The sequence below is a fragment of the Salvelinus namaycush genome, chromosome 13 (assembly GCF_016432855.1).
Source record: "Salvelinus namaycush isolate Seneca chromosome 13, SaNama_1.0, whole genome shotgun sequence".
Lineage (NCBI taxonomy): Eukaryota > Metazoa > Chordata > Actinopteri > Salmoniformes > Salmonidae > Salvelinus > Salvelinus namaycush.
This window is the reverse complement of record NC_052319.1, coordinates 14,404,203-14,423,839: the sequence shown is the minus strand read 5'-3', so window position 1 is coordinate 14,423,839 and position 19,637 is coordinate 14,404,203. Positions and strand designations below refer to the sequence as shown.

At 42.8% G+C, this 19,637-nt stretch overlaps 1 protein-coding gene across 1 annotated transcript in view; it reads left to right on the top strand.

Annotated features, from left to right (window-relative positions):
* LOC120058271 (dedicator of cytokinesis protein 9-like) overlaps positions 1-19,637 on the top strand; it is a gene marked incomplete at its 5' end in the record, with an annotated part of 86,607 nt that overhangs the window by 22,310 nt on the left and 44,660 nt on the right. The window contains one exon of the mRNA XM_039006810.1: positions 12,406-12,522. Coding sequence (XP_038862738.1) covers positions 12,406-12,522 — 117 coding nt within the window. The remainder of the gene's footprint in view (positions 1-12,405; positions 12,523-19,637) is intronic.

Sequence of the window (19,637 nt, the reverse complement as noted above, 5' to 3'; positions counted from 1 at the left end):
TTTCTTCTTAATGAGAGTGCTTTGGATAAAATGTCTGGGTGGAAATAAAGGGCAACAGTAATGATGAAACATGACAATAACTGTAGCAGACTTCTGTCCCTGCTCTGCTTTGTGTTTCATCACACTCTATATATTTCATATCTTAAAGATACAGATACACATTATGGATGCAATAGAAAACAGCTCTGTATTTACTCTGCACTTTCACAATCCTATAGTACTGTAGTTATAATGTATTCAGGAATATATATATATATATATATATATATACACATCCTATCATACTGATACACTGTTTCAACTTAGTCTGGCGTGATTCTTGGTCTCAGTAGAAACTGAACAATAAGCATAACAAAAACCCCAAATTCACCCAGAATCTTTCCCCCTTCTGTGTAGTTGACTTGACGGCTGTGTGGGAATACAGTAGCGGAGCTGCACTGCAGAGGGGGGAGGGAATGTCTTTTGAAGTCCTCTACAGTACATTATCTCTCTCTGTTGCAGATAGGAGCAGGGGGTGGAACCGGCAGATCCTGACTCCTGTCCATGTATAAACACATTACAGCTCTCTGATCAACGTCATTATGGACTGTTAATGTGTTATTGTTCCTCATATAGAATAACTAAACAATTAGGCATCAGAGCTGATATCTGGTTGTTTCTGCTTGACTAATATACAATTAGTCCACTGTGTCCTGGGTGCTGTGTTCGTTTGAATGTGCAATCCAGGATCTAGGAGTCTTTCACCGCATGACTGCCATTACTGTTTAAGAACTGTTTACATGCTGATTTGTAAATGTAAAATTGTCAATGACTCCAGTCCCCCAAGTCATAGACTGTTCTCTCTGCTACCGCACGGCAATCGGTACTGGAGTGCCAAGTCTAGGACCAAAAGGCTCCTTAAGAGCTACTACACCCAAGCCATAAGACTGCTGAACAACTAATCAAATGGCCACCTGGACTATTTACATTGACCCCCCCCCCCCCTGTTTATTATCAGTACCGGTACCCCGTACCCACTAAAGTAAGCGTTGTTATTGTTAAGAAAATATCTTGTGTTACGTTTAGATTTTGATTTTATATGTTTTTTTTAACTTGATTTAGTCTATTTTATTAACTCTATTTCTTGAACTGCGTTGTTGGTTAAGGGCTTGTAAGCATTTCACAGTAAGGTCTACACCTATTGTATTCGGCGCATGTGACAAATACAATTTTATTTTATTTGATGTCACAATCGATATTAACCACACAGTAATTCATTTGGATTCCGCTGAGAGCGTGACATAATGAACAAGTGGGTGTTTCAAAGGATGTCTGATGAAATTCCTCATGGAATTGTGGCGGGCAGCAGTAGGAGTAGCTAGATTACTGTACTTGGTTGTCCGCAACTTGGTTGTTCGCTATGTAGAGTCAACATCCCAAAAATAATTTTGTCAACAAAATGTGGTGTCCTTGCATTGCATCAGGGCAATTCCACGTAATGCTTTGACTTGCTTTGCTTTGACTTTAAAATGTATGCCAAACAAAAAACATTGACTTAGAAGTTTAACAAACCACACGGCTATGCACAATTTCCACTAAAACATTTACAAAAACAAATTTGGTGGAAGAACTGTGCAGATGCAAACTTTGGTAACAGAAATACATCATTATGGATATGAATGTCATTCTCCTCATGTTTCACAAGTTTGGACATCACAGCGCAGCACAGTAGAGTTCGGTACAATACAGCACAGCAGAGTAGAGTTTGGTGCAGTACAATACAGCAGAGTAGAGTTTGGTACAATACAGCACAGCAGAGTAGAGTTTGGTGCAGTACAATACAGCAGAGTAGAGTTTGGTACAGCACAGCAGAGTAGAGTTCGGTGCAGTACAATACAGCACAGCAGAGTAGAGTGCAGTACAATACAGCACAGCAGAGTAGAGTGCAGTACAATACAGCACAGCAGAGTAGAGTGCAGTACAATACAGCACAGCAGAGTAGAGTGCAGTACAATACAGCACAGCAGAGTAGAGTGCAGTACAATACAGCTCAGCAGAGTAGAGTTTGGTGCAGTACAATACAGCAGAGTAGAGTTTGGTACAGCACAGCAGAGTAGAGTTCGGTGCAGTACAATACAGCACAGCAGAGTAGAGTGCAGTACAATACAGCACAGCACAGTAGAGTACAGTGCAGTACAATACAGCACAGCAGAGTAGAGTTCGGTGCAGTACAATACAGCTCAGCAGAGTAGAGTTCGGTGTAGTACAATACAGCACAGCAGAGTACAATACAGCACAGCACAGTAGAGTACAATACAGCACAGCACAGTAGAGTACAATACAGCACAGTAGAGTACAGCACAGTACAGCACAGTAGAGTACAGCACAGTACAATACAGTAGAGTACAGCACAGTACAATACAGTAGAGTACAGCACAGTACAATACAGTAGAGTACAGCACAGTACAATACAGTAGAGTACAATACAGCACAGCACAGTAGAGTACAATACAGCACAGCAGAGTAGACTATAATACAGCACAGCAGAGTAGACTACAATACAGCACAGCAGAGTAGACTACAATACAGCACAGCAGAGTAGACTACAATACAGCACAGCAGAGTAGACTACAATACAGCACAGCAGAGTAGACTACAATACAGCACAGCAGAGTAGACTACAATACAGCACAGCAGAGTAGACTACAATACAGCACAGCAGAGTAGACTACAATACAGCACAGCAGAGTAGACTACAATACAGCACAGCAGAGTAGACTACAATACAGCACAGCAGAGTAGACTACAATACAGCACAGCAGAGTAGACTACAATACAGCACAGCAGAGTAGAGTACAATACAGCAGAGTAGAGTTCGGTGCAGTACAATACAGCAGAGTTCTGTACAGTACAATATACTGTATTGAACTGTACTCTGCTGTGTTCTACTCACTAGTGTTTTGACTTCGATACCAGGTCTAGTATCACGATACTCGATACCATAACAAAAGAAAGAAGGCTTATTAGACAAAGTCACAGAATGGCACTTGATCCAGACAGATAAACTCAGCTACTGCTCTGTTCAATCGTTGGGCATCTTTTGAATTCAATATTATTACATGTTTTAGAGGTAGCCGTGTATGCATTAATGAATACATGTTACAATCAATGTGGCGTAGTTGTAGCAATCATTTTGACTCTGGTGAAAACAATGTAACTACAAAACAACATAATGGTAATCATTTATTTGAAAGGTAAATCTCTATTGATAAACTGGGTAAATCCGGATGTAGCCTAGGCCTATTCACAATACAGGTGAATGCATATTATGCAGCAGGAGTGTGTGCATGCATTGAGTTATTGAGCTGATTTCATGGGGCTACAGATGACAAACAATTCCTTCCATTTAGGACTTGTTTTATTGGCAACTGCTAGGAGAACATATTTTATTATCAACAACATGTGCATAGAACAGGGATGGGCAACTTTGATGGGGGTGGGGACCACAAAAATCTGAAATCATCATGAGGGGCCGCAGTTACTTGCGGGTCTGCATACGACGTGTGTGTATATCACATTTTAAAATTGTACCTTTTTTGTATTCTACTATTCTAACTTGCAACAGTAAAAAAAATATACAGTACCAGTCAAATGCTTGGACACGCCTACTCATTCAAGGGTTTTTCTTTATTTTTACTATTTTCTACATTGTAGAATAATAGTGAAGACATCAAAACTATGAAATAACACATGGAATCATGAAATAACTAAAAAAGTGTGTTAAACAAATCAAAATAGATTTCAATTTGAGATTCTTCAAAGTAGCCATCCTTTGCCTTTAGTACAGCTTTGCACCCTTACATTTACATTTAAGTCATTTAGCAGACGCTCTTATCCAGAGCGACTTACATTTAACCTTTTTTTTTTATTTTTTTATTTTTTTTTTATTTAACTAGGCAAGTCAGTTAAGAACAAACTCTTATTTTCAATGACGGCCTAGGAACAGTGGGTTAACTGCCTTGTTCAGGGGCAGAACAACAGATTTGTACCTTGTCAGCTCGGGGATTTGAACTTGCAACCTTTCGGTTACTAGCCCAACACTCTAACCACTAGGCTACCCTGCCACCCTCTTAGCAAAGCCGTCGTACTGCTTGTAGAAATGTTTGTTTAAAATATCCTTCACCTGTGATAGAGAGAGACCACTATGCTCGACGTTACTGACACCGGCTTAAGTCTTTGTTGTGGTAGCAACGTAGGCTACGCTGTTTCTCCTCGCAGTTTCAGACAGGGCAGGTCGCAGGGAAGATAGAAACAGCAGGGATTTAGGCAACTTAATAATTCATAAACAAAAATCAGTAAAATCACTATAATTGGTAGATCTATCATTACTTATTTCTGTGAGCTTTCATTATCCTCGTTCCTCATGAGGGAAATATCTTAAATATATGTGGGTTTTTGGTAACGGCAATATTTCTTAAACTTACAGAAGGTAAGAAAAATGAACCAACTAATCTATGCCTTCATTTCCCCCAAAACATGGACTCTTTAGCTTTCATTTGATATGCTCCCATACATTTCACATGATGGTGCTCATGGGTCCTTTTTAATGGAAATGCATACTGTAAAACATAATGAGCAATGGTTGTTTAGTAGTATGAGTAATGACAGTCTTGCACCAAATTGACGTTGCAGACGGTGTTTATCAGAGACAGGAACTCTGACTCACTGCTGCTCTGTGAAACCCAGAGAGCGCTGACACTTGTTGCCCTCAGGAAGACAGACTTGTAACTCATTCCACTGTGGAACCTGTCATGAATCCTGTTCCTGTCATGTTCTCCAGTCCTTCTCCCAGAGTCTCTGTGCCTTGAACCTAGGTGAGGCTGGAAGAAGGTTGTGCATTTCACAGCCTGGGGCTCCAGCACGTGAGCGGTCTAGTGTGGGACGGGGGTTAACTGTGGGGGCCAGAAGGGGGGAGGTGATAGTTGGATGGGAACAGCTGTAGTCCCCACTGAGGCCCTCACGCTGAGCTCTGACACAACCACGAAAAGATAACATCCTCCCTGCTGTGGCCCACTGAGGAATCTGAAGGGTCGACCCTACACGGAGGTGGGTTAGCAGGGCTATGTTAGCCATGGAATGGCTCTCCGGCAGATGGATCAACAACCAGAGGCTCGTACAGACAGGAGACAAGCATAATCTCCTTGTCCGAGGCCCTGGCAAGGCCCTGTGACAACCAAGAAAGAGGCAGTTGGACACAAAAAGATTACATCCCAGCGCTACATACAATGGACAGATACAAACTGGTGACTTGTTTACTCATACTGTATATCTGGAAGTGAGGGATTCAGTCGGTAGTCACTAGTATCATCAAATAAGTTGCCACATTTCATTTAATTCAAGAGTTCATCTTCAGTTGAAAACTGACTTTCAATCAGTTTCAAACTGAGTACCAAAGAGTTTCAAACTGAGTGGGAACAGGAGAGAACGAACTTGGTGTTCACTGTTTAGATGGCAGTTTATGTGGGTCACTCAGGATTTGTGAAAGATGTTTTCTGAGGTACTCACGACAAACTCAATCTGAGGAGCCGATTCTAGCAGCTTAACTGATGTTGACATGGGGAAAATCACTCCTCATCAGTGCTGTGCTGCTGCGTCTACTATCCTGTGAGATATGAATTCTCCAGATGTTATTTTTAATTCCTTGAATAAATGACATGGGCTATGTTGACGATGGTACACTATTCCAGTCTCCGTGTCTATTATAGTCTCGCTTGCTTCTCTCTTTGTTGTTCGTCATGCTGAAATGGGAAGCTGCTCTATTTGCAGCTGTCTTACAGAAGTCGTGGAGCGGTGGACCGGACACTCCCTGGTTGGACTAGAAGACCAGTGGAATGGAATGCGTCTTTGTCTGTCGTTGTCAGCCTTTTGTCATTAGAGTGCAGGTGGATGGTGAGGGGGTCAGGCTGCAGGAGGAGGAGTGTGTGAAGCACAAGTGTGTGTGTGTGTGTGAAGGCTGTAACTCCCCCAGCCAGGAGGCACAGCTGAGTGTGGGAGGGGCTCCTCTCTCTGTAGCCTGGGTGTGAGTCTAGGACTGGGAGGCTCAGACATTCAGACAGAGTAGTCTGAGAGAGGGGAGTTGGTGCCTGAAGAGAGCTATAGGGGTTCTGGAGAACTTCCCTAACGTTACCCTGCATAAGGCATTTCTCCATTTGACATGCTGGCTGCCTGTTGCTGCTCTTTGGGATCTAGTGAGGAGATTAGTGGCCACAGCTGTTGACAATGCAAGGAAGGGCTAACAAAGGTCCTAAAAAGGAGCTGGTGATCGAGTCACCCCAGCAGTACAAGAGCTTGGCTGGAGCCGAGGCGGAGGTGGAGGCGGTGCCACAGGTGGTGGTAAGTCACGGCATGGGGGGTTACTTAGCCATGGTTTTTGTTGAGACACTAAAAGTTACTGAATTTCCTTACCACATGTTTTAAGTTTACTTTGGAAACTCGAAGTAGGAGCTGAAACGGTTGTGTTCATCACATTTCAGCAGCACTGTCAAGGATATGGTTTAGAGTAATATACAGCTGTAGCACTCTTAAGTGTTGCTTGTTGTGGCGTACTTGTAGCAAAACTGTTGTGTGAAGCAGGTCAGGCGCTTGGAAGCTCTGAGCTGGCCTTGCACTGCCATGCAGCTTCATGGCTAGTCTAAAAATCCGCTCTCCTTTTATCAGATCTCAATTATTCTACACAATGGTGCAGGCTCACATTTCAAAGTGCTTTGTGTGCGCCACTGGAGAGGAACGTTGGACTCTGCTGGTGCTAAATTAGCTGCATGGACAAGACCAAGGCAGTGAATTGCATTCTTGAGAGGGTAATTACTGTGGTGTATACCACTCATAAAAGTTCCCTATTTGCCCCTTAAGCTCAAAAGTCAAACATAATAAGAAGTACTGTTTAATCCACGGCAGGTTGAACTTTTCATCCGATTTGTCCTAAACGGTCATTTAACAGCATATTTGAATCAAAGTGAAATAGCAACTGTATCTAATATAAAGGCATCACAGATCACCATTGTTCCAGTGTGCAGTAGTGAGAGGTGCAGAGTAGAGAGAGATGGGAGCCAAGGCCTGGGGAAACACAGCTGTCAGAGGGGTAGAGAGTTGGACTTGGAAGATTTGGCTCCAGAAGCAGCTATTTGTTAACTCTTTCTCTTCAAGGGTTTGTGGTTTGTTTATGAAGCTAATATCCAGATGTGAGAGATTAAGTAATAGCTATGTTATACTCCTTTGGACTGATTGTCCTATAATTGCAAGGCTTTGGTTACTGCAAATGTGGAACTGTCATTTTATATCAAAAGGTTTCCCAGAGGCACTTGTTTTGAGTAAGGGATAGTTATCCTTCTGTTTCAAATCATATTCACTATTTAACCATGTTATTACTGAGCCTCACTACCCATTGTTTATGGTATGTCTCTGGTAGCCCTCAACAGGCGTTTGATTTGCAAATCTCTACAGCAGGGGTGTCAAACTCATTATTTCTGCGGGCCGCATCAGTGCGGCCCTCTGGACACTATCATTTTTGGAATTGTCTATGCTTCCTTACTATCCAGCTTTCGTTTTGGTGTTTCTTAGCAACCTGAAAAGAGTGTAGAGACTATATAAAATATAGGTCCAATATAATTTCTATACAATTTCGATTTGGTTTTAGACATTTCAGGGAGATTTTTTTTCAAATAAATGTTTTACTCAAACCTCCCGTGCCGCATTGAATGGGCTCCGGCCCGCGGGAGTTGACTTTGACACGTACTCTACAGGAAGAATTAGGAGGTTATGTACTATTATCACCAAGTCTAAAATAATATAGTGGAGGCTGTATTGTACAGTAGGAGGAACAGGGTTGTTGGTACAGCAGTGGACTGGACTGTGGTCATTGCTGAGGGAGTGAAAATGACTGGGCTCCAGTCAGTGAATAGACATTTTCATATCCGATGCTTACTCTGTGGTTTGGCTGAACAGGCTCGTATGGTCCCTGACAAAGGCATATGGAAAACCTCAACACTTATGTGATGTGGATGGTGGGAGGAAGGCTGAGAATAGGCAAGATTTTAGTCATGAGGCAGAGTTTGTAGGCTGAGGAATTCATCAATGGTGAGAGGAGGAAGACACCTAACAATAAGGTTATTACAACTCATTTAGCCTCCAATCATCTGAAATGTCAAGCCACAGTTACAGTGCATTTGGAAAGTTTTCAGCCCCCTTGACTTTTTCCACATTTTGTTACGTTACAGCCTTATTCTAAAATAGATTTAGTTTTTTCCATCCTCAATCTACACACAATATCCCATAATGACAAAGCAAAAACAGGTTTTTCAAAAATTGTTGCAAGAAAAAACCTCAACACAACTGAAATCACAGTTAAGTATTCAGACCCTTTACTCAGTACTTTGTTTTAACACCTTTGGCAGTGATTACAGCATTGAGTCTTCTTGGGTATGACCCTACAAGCTTGAAACACCTGTATTTGGGAAATTTCTCCCATTCTTCTCTGCAGATCCTCAAGCTTTGTCAGGTTGGATGGGGTGCGTCGCTGCACAGCTATTTTCAGACCTCTCCAGAGATGTTCGATTGGGTTAAAATCTGGACTCTGTCTGGACCACTCAAGGACATTCAGAGACTTGTCCCGAAGCTACTCCTGCGTTGTCTTGGCTGTGCTCTTAGGGTCGTTGTCCTGTTGGAAGATGAACCTTCGGCCCCAGTCCGAGGTCCTGAGCTCTCTGGAGCAGGCTTTCATCAAGGATCTCTCTGTACTTTGCTCCGTTCATCTTTCCCTCGCACCTGAATAGTCTCCCAGTCCCTGCCGCTGATTAACATCCCCATAGCATGATGCTGCCACCACCATGCTTCACTGTAGGGATGATACCAGGTTTCCTCCAGACGTGATGCTTGGCATTCAGGCCATGAAGTTCAATCTTGGTTTCATCAGATCAGAGAATCTTGTTTCTCATGGTCAGAGTATTTAGGTGCCTTATAGCAAACTCCAAGCGGGCTGTCATGTGCCTTTTACTGAGGAGTGGCTTCCCTATGGTCACTCTACCATAATGGCCTGATTGGTGCAAGGTTCTCCAATCTCCACAGAGGAACTCTGGAGGTCTGTCAGAGTGACCATCGGGTTCTTGGTCACCTCCCTGACCAAGTCCCTTCTCCCCCGATTGCTCAGTTTAGGAATAGTCTTGGTGGTTCCAAACGTCTTCTATTTAAGAATGATGGAGGTCTGTTCTTGGATCTGTTCTTGGAGACCTTCAATGCTGCAGAAATTGTGGCACCCTTCCCCAGATCTGTGCCTTGACACAATCCTGTCTCGGAGCTCTACGGACAATTCCAACCATGGCTTGGTTTTTGCTCTGACATGCACTGTCAACTGTGGGACCTTATATAGACAGGTGTGTGTGCCTTTTCAAATCATGTCCAATCAATTTAATTTACCACAGGTGGACTCCAATCAAGTTGTAGAAACCTCTCCCAAGGATGATCAATGGAAACAGGATGCACCTGAGCTCAATTTCGAGTCTCATAACAAAGGGTCTGAAACCTTATGTAAATAAGATATTCCATTTAACTTGTTTTTTTAAGTACATTTGCAAACATTTCTAAAAACCTGCTTTTGCTTTGTCATTATGAAGTATTGTGTCTAGATTGATGAGGAAAACATTTGAATCCATTTCAGAATAAGGCTGTAACGTAACAAAATGTGGAAAAAGGGAAGGGGTCTGAACTTTCAGAATGCAATGAATACAATGATTTTCATGTTGGATGAGGACTTGTGGGGTGGTAAAGTGATATCGTTACAGTAGTTCCGATATTGATAAAGTAGGACACGTGTGTACTAGTTCTCTTCAAATCCATGTACTGAACGCAACAAGCTTTTTGTGTATTTTTATTCCTAGTGTGTAGAGTATTGTTAGCGACTGTAGGCTGATGGTTGACTTATTGTTGTAAAATCAGGCAGCAGTCACCTGACCCCCCCAGGTGTGTCCTACCCAGAGGGTGTGTGGGGAAATCCCTGTAATGAGGTTCCAACAGTATTGTCTCCTTTTGGGCTAATAGTGTACCCATGTACAGTGAACATAACTGTCATATTCAATGAACGGTCACTGACTTACAGGCGGGTTTGGGTCTCAAAGAATGCAGCAGGCGATGAACAGGTTAATACCTGGGTTCAGGAGAGGTAGCTCTGTGATGTTATATAGCTTTACAGTAGCTGTCTCTGACGGGTTACCTGTGTGTACTGTAGGTGTGGGGCCCTACACAAATCAGCGACTCTGCTCTGTGATCATAACGATGTGGAGTTATCAGCTGACAGAATGAACACACACACCGGTAGTCTGTCGGACTGTTATCTCCTGTTAGTCTGTAATCACGCTGAGCTGTTCATCTGTAATATCCTGACTCACCTGGCCTGTCTGCTTGAGTGCAGAGCGTGACTTCCGACGTCATTCCTCCCCTTGTCTCAGTGTGTCAGAGCGTGAGTGTGTGTGTGTGCGCGCATGCCTTTCGTGTGACACCTCTCTGCAGGTATGTTTGGGCACTTTTGTGTGCATGACATGTTCTTCGGGGGTAGGTGTGTGTTCATGCGTGCGTAAGCCGTCGTCGCTCCTCCGAACTGGAGAATGTCTGATGATCCCTCAGAGGCTGGTAGTAGCCAGGAAGGAACCCTCCTCCTCACTGTCTTCCACTGATCCTCTGGACTGTGACTGTGAGAGGGACACGAACACGGATCTCACCAGTCAACGTTGATAGGTGCTGGCTGTGTTATTAGCATGGCCGCTAGAAACGCGTCTTAAAACTGGTCCATTTCCAAGACTCTCCCTCTGAGATCATACTTCGTATTATCAGGCCCAGATGTCGACGCAACAAGCAAACTGTACTGGAGCTCAACCCCAAGACCTGGCTTGTACACGCTTCACACCTCACTATCTCTCTGAGATCAACACCACAGGCTTCAGAGTTGTAGTGGAGCTGGTGAGAGCGTTGAGGCATGGGCATCGCAAGTGTTCTGTGTCTCTATGGCCACTGTGTTCTTACTGCTTGATGAGGGGAGATCTGACTTGTGTCGTATACACTACCGTGATGTAGCCTACCACGAATTCAACAGAATCATATGTCACCTCTGTTTTCGGTTATTCAGATAGTTCAGTGGACCTTTTTCATTGGAACTAATGGATGTGGTTTGTAGCTTATGTAATTATTCAACTGCCTGTTGTGGTACAACTTGTCCAAGCAGAAGACGTTACGTGAGACGAAAAGGCTACAGTTCGTTTCCTCTGGAATGAAATCAAGATTCCTATCTGCGCAAGGCATTATGTTGACATGAACAACAAGGCTGTTTTCAAAATACCTGAAAGTCCATTTATACAGCGTTCCGATATTTTAGCTAACTGTAATCATATCAATCATAAAGCCAGATGGGTTGGAAGGGGACGTCCAAAGATTCATATTTGAGATCACGACATTCTGTGTACGTAAGGTAACAATGCTCCTACTTGTGGTGTTGCGTTGTCGCTCCTCGGTGACAGGACAGAGCTGTGTGTTAGCTGTCAGTGAGGTGAAGTCATAATGATCCTCCCATCTGTGAGCTAGGCTAGGCGGATGTATTCTATGTGGGAAGCTGCAGGCTGGAGCTCTCATAGGACCGTCATGGTTGGACTGACAGATAGCATGTGTGAGGACAGGGCCCAGCCAGCTACAGATTCTCTGAGCACAACTTGCGATATTGACTGCGTCCCACAGTAGACTACTTTTGACCAGGGCCCGCTGTCACTTCTGAGCTGAAATCAACAATCTGACTCAGCCATGTTTTATGTTGTGCGTTAGATCTGAGAGTTTCCTCCTTAAAACAAAGATATCCACCTTTTTCATAGCAGTCCTCTGGTCAACACCAGACCAGCGTTTTAAAATTGATAGGTCTACCTAATGTATGCCTCAGAGTGAGGAAATCCTACTCCGCTATGGCAAAGTGATGTTATAACATCTGTGGTGCATTGAGATGCTGTGCTCTGTCAAATCAGGCCGTTGAGGCCTTGGAGAGCAATACACTGGCATCACTTACTCCACATTTCCCCCATACCTAGGGTAAATGAGCCCACTTTCCACATGCACAATAGTTTCCACTTTTAGTGCTCCTTGGGTTTGAGAGAGAGACTTTCGATTTAGAAGGGATCCTTTAAATAGTCTATGGGGTGACTTAAATCCTCCGACTGACTAGATATTCAGACAGCTATGGTGTTTTCCCTTGCCTTATAATGTACTTCACGGCACTTTGCCTGTCTTCTTGATTTCCCAAATTACACTTCCCTGGTGAGGATGATGACATTGTTCTGTCTTAGTTGTGTCTGAATAAATACCTGTATATTAACAGAGCACGTTTTGTTGTTTGTTCCCCAGGTGAAGCCCAAGGTGATTGAGCCGCTGGACTATGAGAGTGTGCTGGTCCAGAGGAAGACCCAGATCCTCAGTGATGTCCTCCGGGACATGCTGCAGTTCCCCCTGGAGGACTTCCAGGTGAGTGACCTCTGATCTTCTGACCTGTCACTGATAGGCTCACAGACCACTGAATTATATTTTCAGGTAGAGGGTGATTCCTCACAAAACTACAAAACAGGATTTTCATAATCAATTGTTTGTTGACAATTGATTGTTGACATATTTGACATTTGTATGTTAAAGCACAATTGAGAAATAAATAATTGAGGTTGGACCATTTGTGACATTTTGGCCTACCTAGGCCTCCTTCAAGACGCGATAATGTTTCATCTGTAGGTGTCACAAAGCAACAATTGGTGTCATATGAAGCTTTACCTCTTGCTCTGTAGTATCTTGATTTCAATAAAACATTTTTACATTAAATTATGAATGTAAAAAAATATAAACATACATTGGTACATTTTTCAAGATCTTGTTGAACATAATACACCCAAAGTTCCAGAGTGGGATCTCTGCTACTTTTAGAGTTATAATCCATTTTTGTAAGCATTACCAACAGAGTGAATGTGAAAATGGATTCAAATTGGCCATCCTCTGCTGAGAATTTGCAGGATGTCCAATGATACAAGTAAAAGGAGGGCTGTGATTGCCTACTATGCCAATTTCTCTGTAAAATACACCATAACTTTAAAACTAGCAGAGAGCCCACCTACTCTGGAACTTTGATATGCCTGTAGTGGACAGTGCATTTGGAAAATATTCCGACCCCTTGATTTTTTACGCGTTACGTTACAGCCTTATTCTGAAATGGATTAAATCAATCTACACACAATACCCCATAATGACAAAGCAAAAACAGGTTTTTATAAATGTTTGCAAATCTATTCAAAATAATAAACTGATTACATTTACGTAAGTATTCAGACCCTTTACTTAGTACTTTGTTGAAGCGCCTTTGGCAGCGATTACAGCCTTGGGTCTTCTTGGGTATGATGCTACAAGCTTGGCACACCTGTATTTGGGGAGTTTCTCCCATTCTCTGCAGATCTTCTCAAGCTCTGTCAGGTTGGATGGGGAGTGTCGCTGCAAAACTATTTTCAGGTCTCTCCAGAGATGTTAGATCGGGTTCAAGTCCGGCCTCTGGCTGGGCCTCTCAAGGACATTCAAAGACTTGACTCCTGCGTTGTCTTGGCTGTGTGCTTAGGGTCATTGTCCTGTTGGAAGGTAAACCTTCGCCCGAGTCTGAGGTCCTGAGCACTCTGGAGCAGGTTTTCATCAAGTATCTCTATGTACTTTGCTCTGTTCATCTTTCCCTCGATCCTGACTAGCCTCCCAGTCCCTGCCGCTGAAAAACATCCCCACAGCATGATGCTGCCACCACCATTCTTCACCGTAGGCATAGTGCCAGGTTTCCTTCAGACATGACGTTTGGCATTCAGGTCAAAGAGTTCAGTCTTGGTTTCATCAGACCAGAGAGTCTTGTTTTTCATGGTCTGAGTTCTTTTGGTGCCTTTTGCCAAACTCCAAGCGGGCTGTCATGTGCCTTTAACTGAGGCCACTGCAGAGTACTGCAGAGATGGTTGTCCATCTGGAAGGTTTCTCCCATTTTCCATAGAGGAACTCTGGAGCTCTGTCAGTGACCATCGGGTTCTTGGTCACATCCCTGACCAAGGCCCTTCTCCCCCGATTGCTCAGGTTTTCCGGGCGGCCACCTCTAAGAAGAGTCTTGGTGGTTCCAAACTTCTTCCATTTAAGAATGATGGAGGCCACTGTGTTCTTGGGGGCCTTCAATGCTGGAGATATGTTTTTGGTACCCTTCCCCAAATCTGTGCCTCAACACAACTCTGTCTCGGAGCTCTACAGAGAATTCCTTCAACCTCATGGCTTGGTTTTTGCTCTGACATGCACTGTCAACTGAGAGTCCTTATATAGATAGGTGTGTGCCTTTCCAAATCAATTGAATTTACCACAGGTGGACTCCAATCAAGTTGTAGAAACATCTCAAGGATGATCATTGGAGCTCAATTTCTAGTCTCATAGCAAAGGATCTGAATACTTATGTAAATGTTTTTACTTTTTCATTATGGGCTATTGTGTGTAGATAGATGAGGATTTTATTTTATCCATTTTAGAATAAGGCTGTAACATAACAAAATGTGGAATACTGAATACAGAATACTTTAAGAATGCACTGTATATTATGTTCAACAAAAAATATGAATGTTTATTTTTTTCAATATTCACATATTAATGTTAGAAAATTGGACTTATATTACAGGGCAAGTGGTAAAGCTTTATTACATAAATATTTCCCTTGATGCACCAGGCCGTCATTGTAAATAAGAATTTGTTCTTAATTGACTCGTCTGGATAAATAAAGGTTAAAAAAAAAGAAAATACAGATGAATCATTATGTTGTCTTAAAGGAGGCCTGGGTAAGACTAAAATGTTCCAACTTCAATTCATTATTTCTCACTTGTGCTTTAAGATACAAATGTCTAATATATGTCAACAATCCTTTCTCCAAAAGATCCTTTCTATCGATGACATTTCGTGAACAAAATCGTGAAAATCATTTTGTGAACAAAATCAAAATCCTGGTCCTGTTTTGTTCTAGTTTCGTGAGGAATCACCCTAGAATAGAACTAGCCAAATCATTGTAACAAACTATGTTTGGCTTGACAAGGACAGAAATGGAGCACAACCTGATCTGGGTCCAGGCTAAAATAGAATCCCATCTGAGGAGTTTGCTACTGGATAATGCTCCAGAATAGTTAGTGAGGTAAATGATCTGTCAAGTGTTGATAAGATCTTTATAGTTTCCATACCAGTGTACCATGTCAATAATTTCCATGATCTATTCATTGTTCATCTATCGACATCAGTCGTCTCTGCCTCCCACATGCATGTTATGGTTGTTATGTTTGTTGTGATTTCATGATATTTCAGTGCGGCCCAGCCAGGCCCATGTTGATTGTAGGGCGAGGTCCTCCACAGAGGCTTTTCTTCTGTTTACATCCATTCATGCTGTAAAGTTCAGGGGTCATATGTTTTATTGGCTCATTCTGCCTCTGCTGTTGTGATAGAGTAAGGGTTATCTCTATCCTCGTTCAGCAGGACGTAGCCCCTGTCACCCTCTCAAACATTCCATCGCTACGCAACACGTGACGCCCGGTGTGGAAACTATGAAATGGGAATCTGGCCTGGCAGAAGCCCTTCAGGAAGTGAGAACACTTAGGAAGATGCTCTTAACAGCGGCAAGACGGACCCTTTTGTGTCCGCAAAATTTGACCCTTCCTCTGTCTCACAATCCAACTGATATTTTTCAGAAGAGGGATTTTTTTGTCTTTTTCTCTCGTCTACTGAGAGATTCCTTTGTTTCACAAGCCATAATGGTTTTTACATCTTTCATTAGAATATATATATATGTTGGAGAATCAACCATTTTAAAGAAGGGTTCGATTTCCTATATTTATTCAGCATGTAAAAATGTTTTTGTCTTATGGCTGTATTGCCAAAAAATAAGAATGCTCACTGGGCTTACTTATTGGCTCACAAGCTATCCAACTCCTCATTACGTTTACTACGTTACACTGCAATCGTGACCTCGCTCTTTTTGAGAAAACCTCCTGGCCTGTCTTTGATGCTTCGCGATCAACCCAGTAAAAAACAAAACTCTGTATTGCATTTGCAAAAAGCTGTGAGGGAAAGGGAGCATTGTGGTGTGAGAGCTGGACAGGGAACGGAGGCGGGGGGCAGGGGCTCTTGCCGGTTGGGTGTATGTGAAGGCCAGACAGCTGGACCACTCAACTTGGTGACACGGCCTTGACCAGCCGTGTCTGCTGTGCTCTCATGGTGCTCCGGAGTAACCCTCTGCTCTGGCCATGACATACGAGTACTGCATACACTACAAGCGGTGCGTTGTGAGGGGAGCGACAGGTGATGATCCTGGAAGAAGAAAACAGATTGGGAAGACTGAGCCCCACATCTGTTTAGGTCGCATGGCTCTCTGAGATCTTCCTTACACAAGTGGTTTTATCCGGTTGTATGTCAAGACCTTTCGATTGTGTGTATTCAGTGTTATAGGCAGAGAAGGGAGGTTTCTGATGCTATTAAACTCCCAGACTCTGACTGTGTAGTGATAGCAGCCTATAAATCCAGTCCAGACCCGGCAGAGCTCATCTGACCACACTGCTAGTCTGTGGGCTGTTTTCGGCTGGTGTGTAAATCATTTTGTTGGCAGACACCGCCTCAGCTCAGGAACCGCTGTCAGGTTTCTCATGTCCTCTCTCCCCCCCCTCTGGATCCAAGGCCTCTCATTGGAGGTTGTTATCAAATTATATCTCAGAGAGAACAGGGACTTAACTGTTTAGGAAAATAAATTGTGAGATGGTGTTTACATTACCTCATCTGGATTTGATCAGACGTCGCTCGGCATTAGGAGAGCCAAGCACGTTTTGTCAACGTGTCTTCTTAGGGAATTTGTCTGGGATTACTGGGAAAGGGAGAGGAAGGGAATGGGAAGGGACCCTCCCTCCCTGCTTAAACTTGAGATGTACGCTGGTCATAAAGCCTGCGGATCAGGAAGATCTCTAAACTGTCACTGGATTTACTCCCAGGAATGGCAAGGCATTTTCCTCTTCCTATTTCTCCCTATTTGAACGACTTCAGCTTGGCAGGGTGGTTTTAATAAAATCTACGTATACCTTCAAGTTTCAGGATTCAAAGAGTCGAAGTTGTGAGGGAAACATGAGATGGGGAGAAGTCTAATGGTAATTTTTAGAAGAATATTATATTAAGTACAATTTGAATTGACTACAATGAGAAGTCATATTCACAAACCACATGCTACTGTCCTCCCTTCCGCTGGCATACTGTTATGTTCCGCGGACTGTTTTTCCTCTTTCTGTCGTCTGGTGGTCAAAGCAAGAGCGTAAAAGGTCTGGACTCTCTCTCTCTCTTTCGCTCTTCGCTCTCTCTCATATTTATATATTAATGTCACCTCTACCCATGTGCCCCCTCTCTTTCCATTTACTGTATACAGCAACCTCACGCGTTGAGCATCGACCAACATCGGACATCCGCAGACGCTGAAATTTGGTCAGTCCGCCCTGGCCTTGATTTCAACATCCATAGACATCTGGACCGACCTTAATTTGACCCATACATAGACGTCCATGATTGGTTCAGATTTGGTCCGGACCGGACCAGATCACTTACTGTTCAATAACACAAATAGATTTTTTCGAACTCAAGGTGCCATGTCATAGCTGACACCCCATTCTTTCTGAAGACATCTTTGAATCTTAATTTAGAGCAGATATGTAACACATATTTGGAAAACGTGGTCACATAAAAAACAGATTTTATCGAAATTCTGTTGCCAAACATTGCATCTGCACAGTTCTTCCAGTAAATGTGTTTTTGTAAAAAAAAATAATGTAAATTGTTAAAAGTATTTCTTGTGCATAGAGTTTGTAAAAGAGTATGGTTTGTTAAACTTTGAAATCAATGGTTTATGTTTGGCATACATTTTAAGGGAAAAATCTAATTCTCAGCGCCACTTTGGAATTGTCCTGTATCTCATACTAGTCTTTTCACTAAAGATCTCCACTGTGCTCCATGGGGTTGTCACCAGTATCGCGATACTATGATAGCATGAGCATCGGCAAAAAGGCAAACGCAAAAGCAGACTGAACTCTTTGGTCCTTTAAAAACTTACTGTATGTACATTATTGTGTGCAGTAGCTTGGAAAAGAGAAATGGGATTCTGGATCACAACATAAGGCTGTTTGTTTCCAAAATTAGCAGGGTTTTCCTCAGGAAATTGAGGACACTACATGTTTTGTTTCTCTCTGAGTACCGCGATACTGGTATTGTGACAACCTTAGTGCTCCATAGAGACTCATATCCCCAGTGCTTCTTCTGGTCCACTTCATGACTCCCTCTGGACTCTTCTGGCTTACAAGCCTGTTTGTTTCTGCTGCTTAGATTATGGTGAGATTGTCATCTCCCAGCAGGAAACCTGGGCTAGAGAGAGGAAATGGTTGGAGAGAACTCAGGTTCACAAATAGGACCTCTGCATTGTATTCCTGGAATGGAGCGCAGGGCTAGGCTGCACTAACACCAGGCAGTCTCAGAGAGAAGGCTATTCTATTTTTTTTTTGACTAGATTACCTGTAGTTTTTCATGTCTGTCTGTAATTGTGTAATGACTTGGTGCTGCCTATCTTGGCCAGGATGCTCTTGAAAAAGAGATTTCAAATCTCAAAGAGTCCTTCCTGGTTAAATAAAGGTTAAATAAGAAATGCTCAGTGTTAGCCAACTCGTCACATCAACCAGTCTCACTGTATTGATTATCAATAAACCTCTACTGTAACAGCCACTGTATTTTTAACGATAAGTTACCTGTTCACCTCCAGAGTTCCCTTTGAAATGCCCTGACTGTAACCTGGAGCCCTATTCCCCCACTGCCTTTAGGCTAGGTACCCAAATGGACCTCTAGGCATTTAAATGCCTAAATGGACCTCTAGGCATCTAATATCCCATTGATTCCCAAGGGAGTCATTTCTGCAGAGAATTTGAGATATAACTTTTCTCTTTCTTTTGTGGTGCTGTTTTGTATCATTGTACAATGATTAACCTTGGGGTGGTGAGGTTTGGTCTATGATTTAGAATTTCTATTCTCCATCCTTTGTTTGGGCATAGGGAGTAGAAAAATGATGTCTGTACTAACCTGATTCTGCTTTTCATTTCACAGTCTGTGACTCAATTTAAGATTAATTGGAGAGCTGCTTTGCTCTGCATGCTGGAAAAATCCTGGCTATGTGTCTGCTGAAGGCTAGAGATAATGACTAAAGCAGGCCTATTGGTTAGGTTGCTCAGGAAAAGCTGCATGAACAGGGGATTTACTGCTGTATTTAATTGCTTACCTTACTCCTGCCCCATTGTCTTGACCTTGAACTATTCTTTACTGTAAGTCAGGTACCACAGTCACATTTCTGTCATGGTTCACCTTTGAACTGTGTCCAGTTTGGCTTTAGCATGATATGAGTTAAGTTTTGAGGTTGAGGTTTGTTATTCTTCTCTGGTGTTTTTGCTGTAGTTTGTTTCTCTATCACTCATGTGGGGTAACTGTAATCTGCTGTGGCCCCTAGTGTTTATTTTCTGTTTCCCTTACTTTAAAGATGTAAA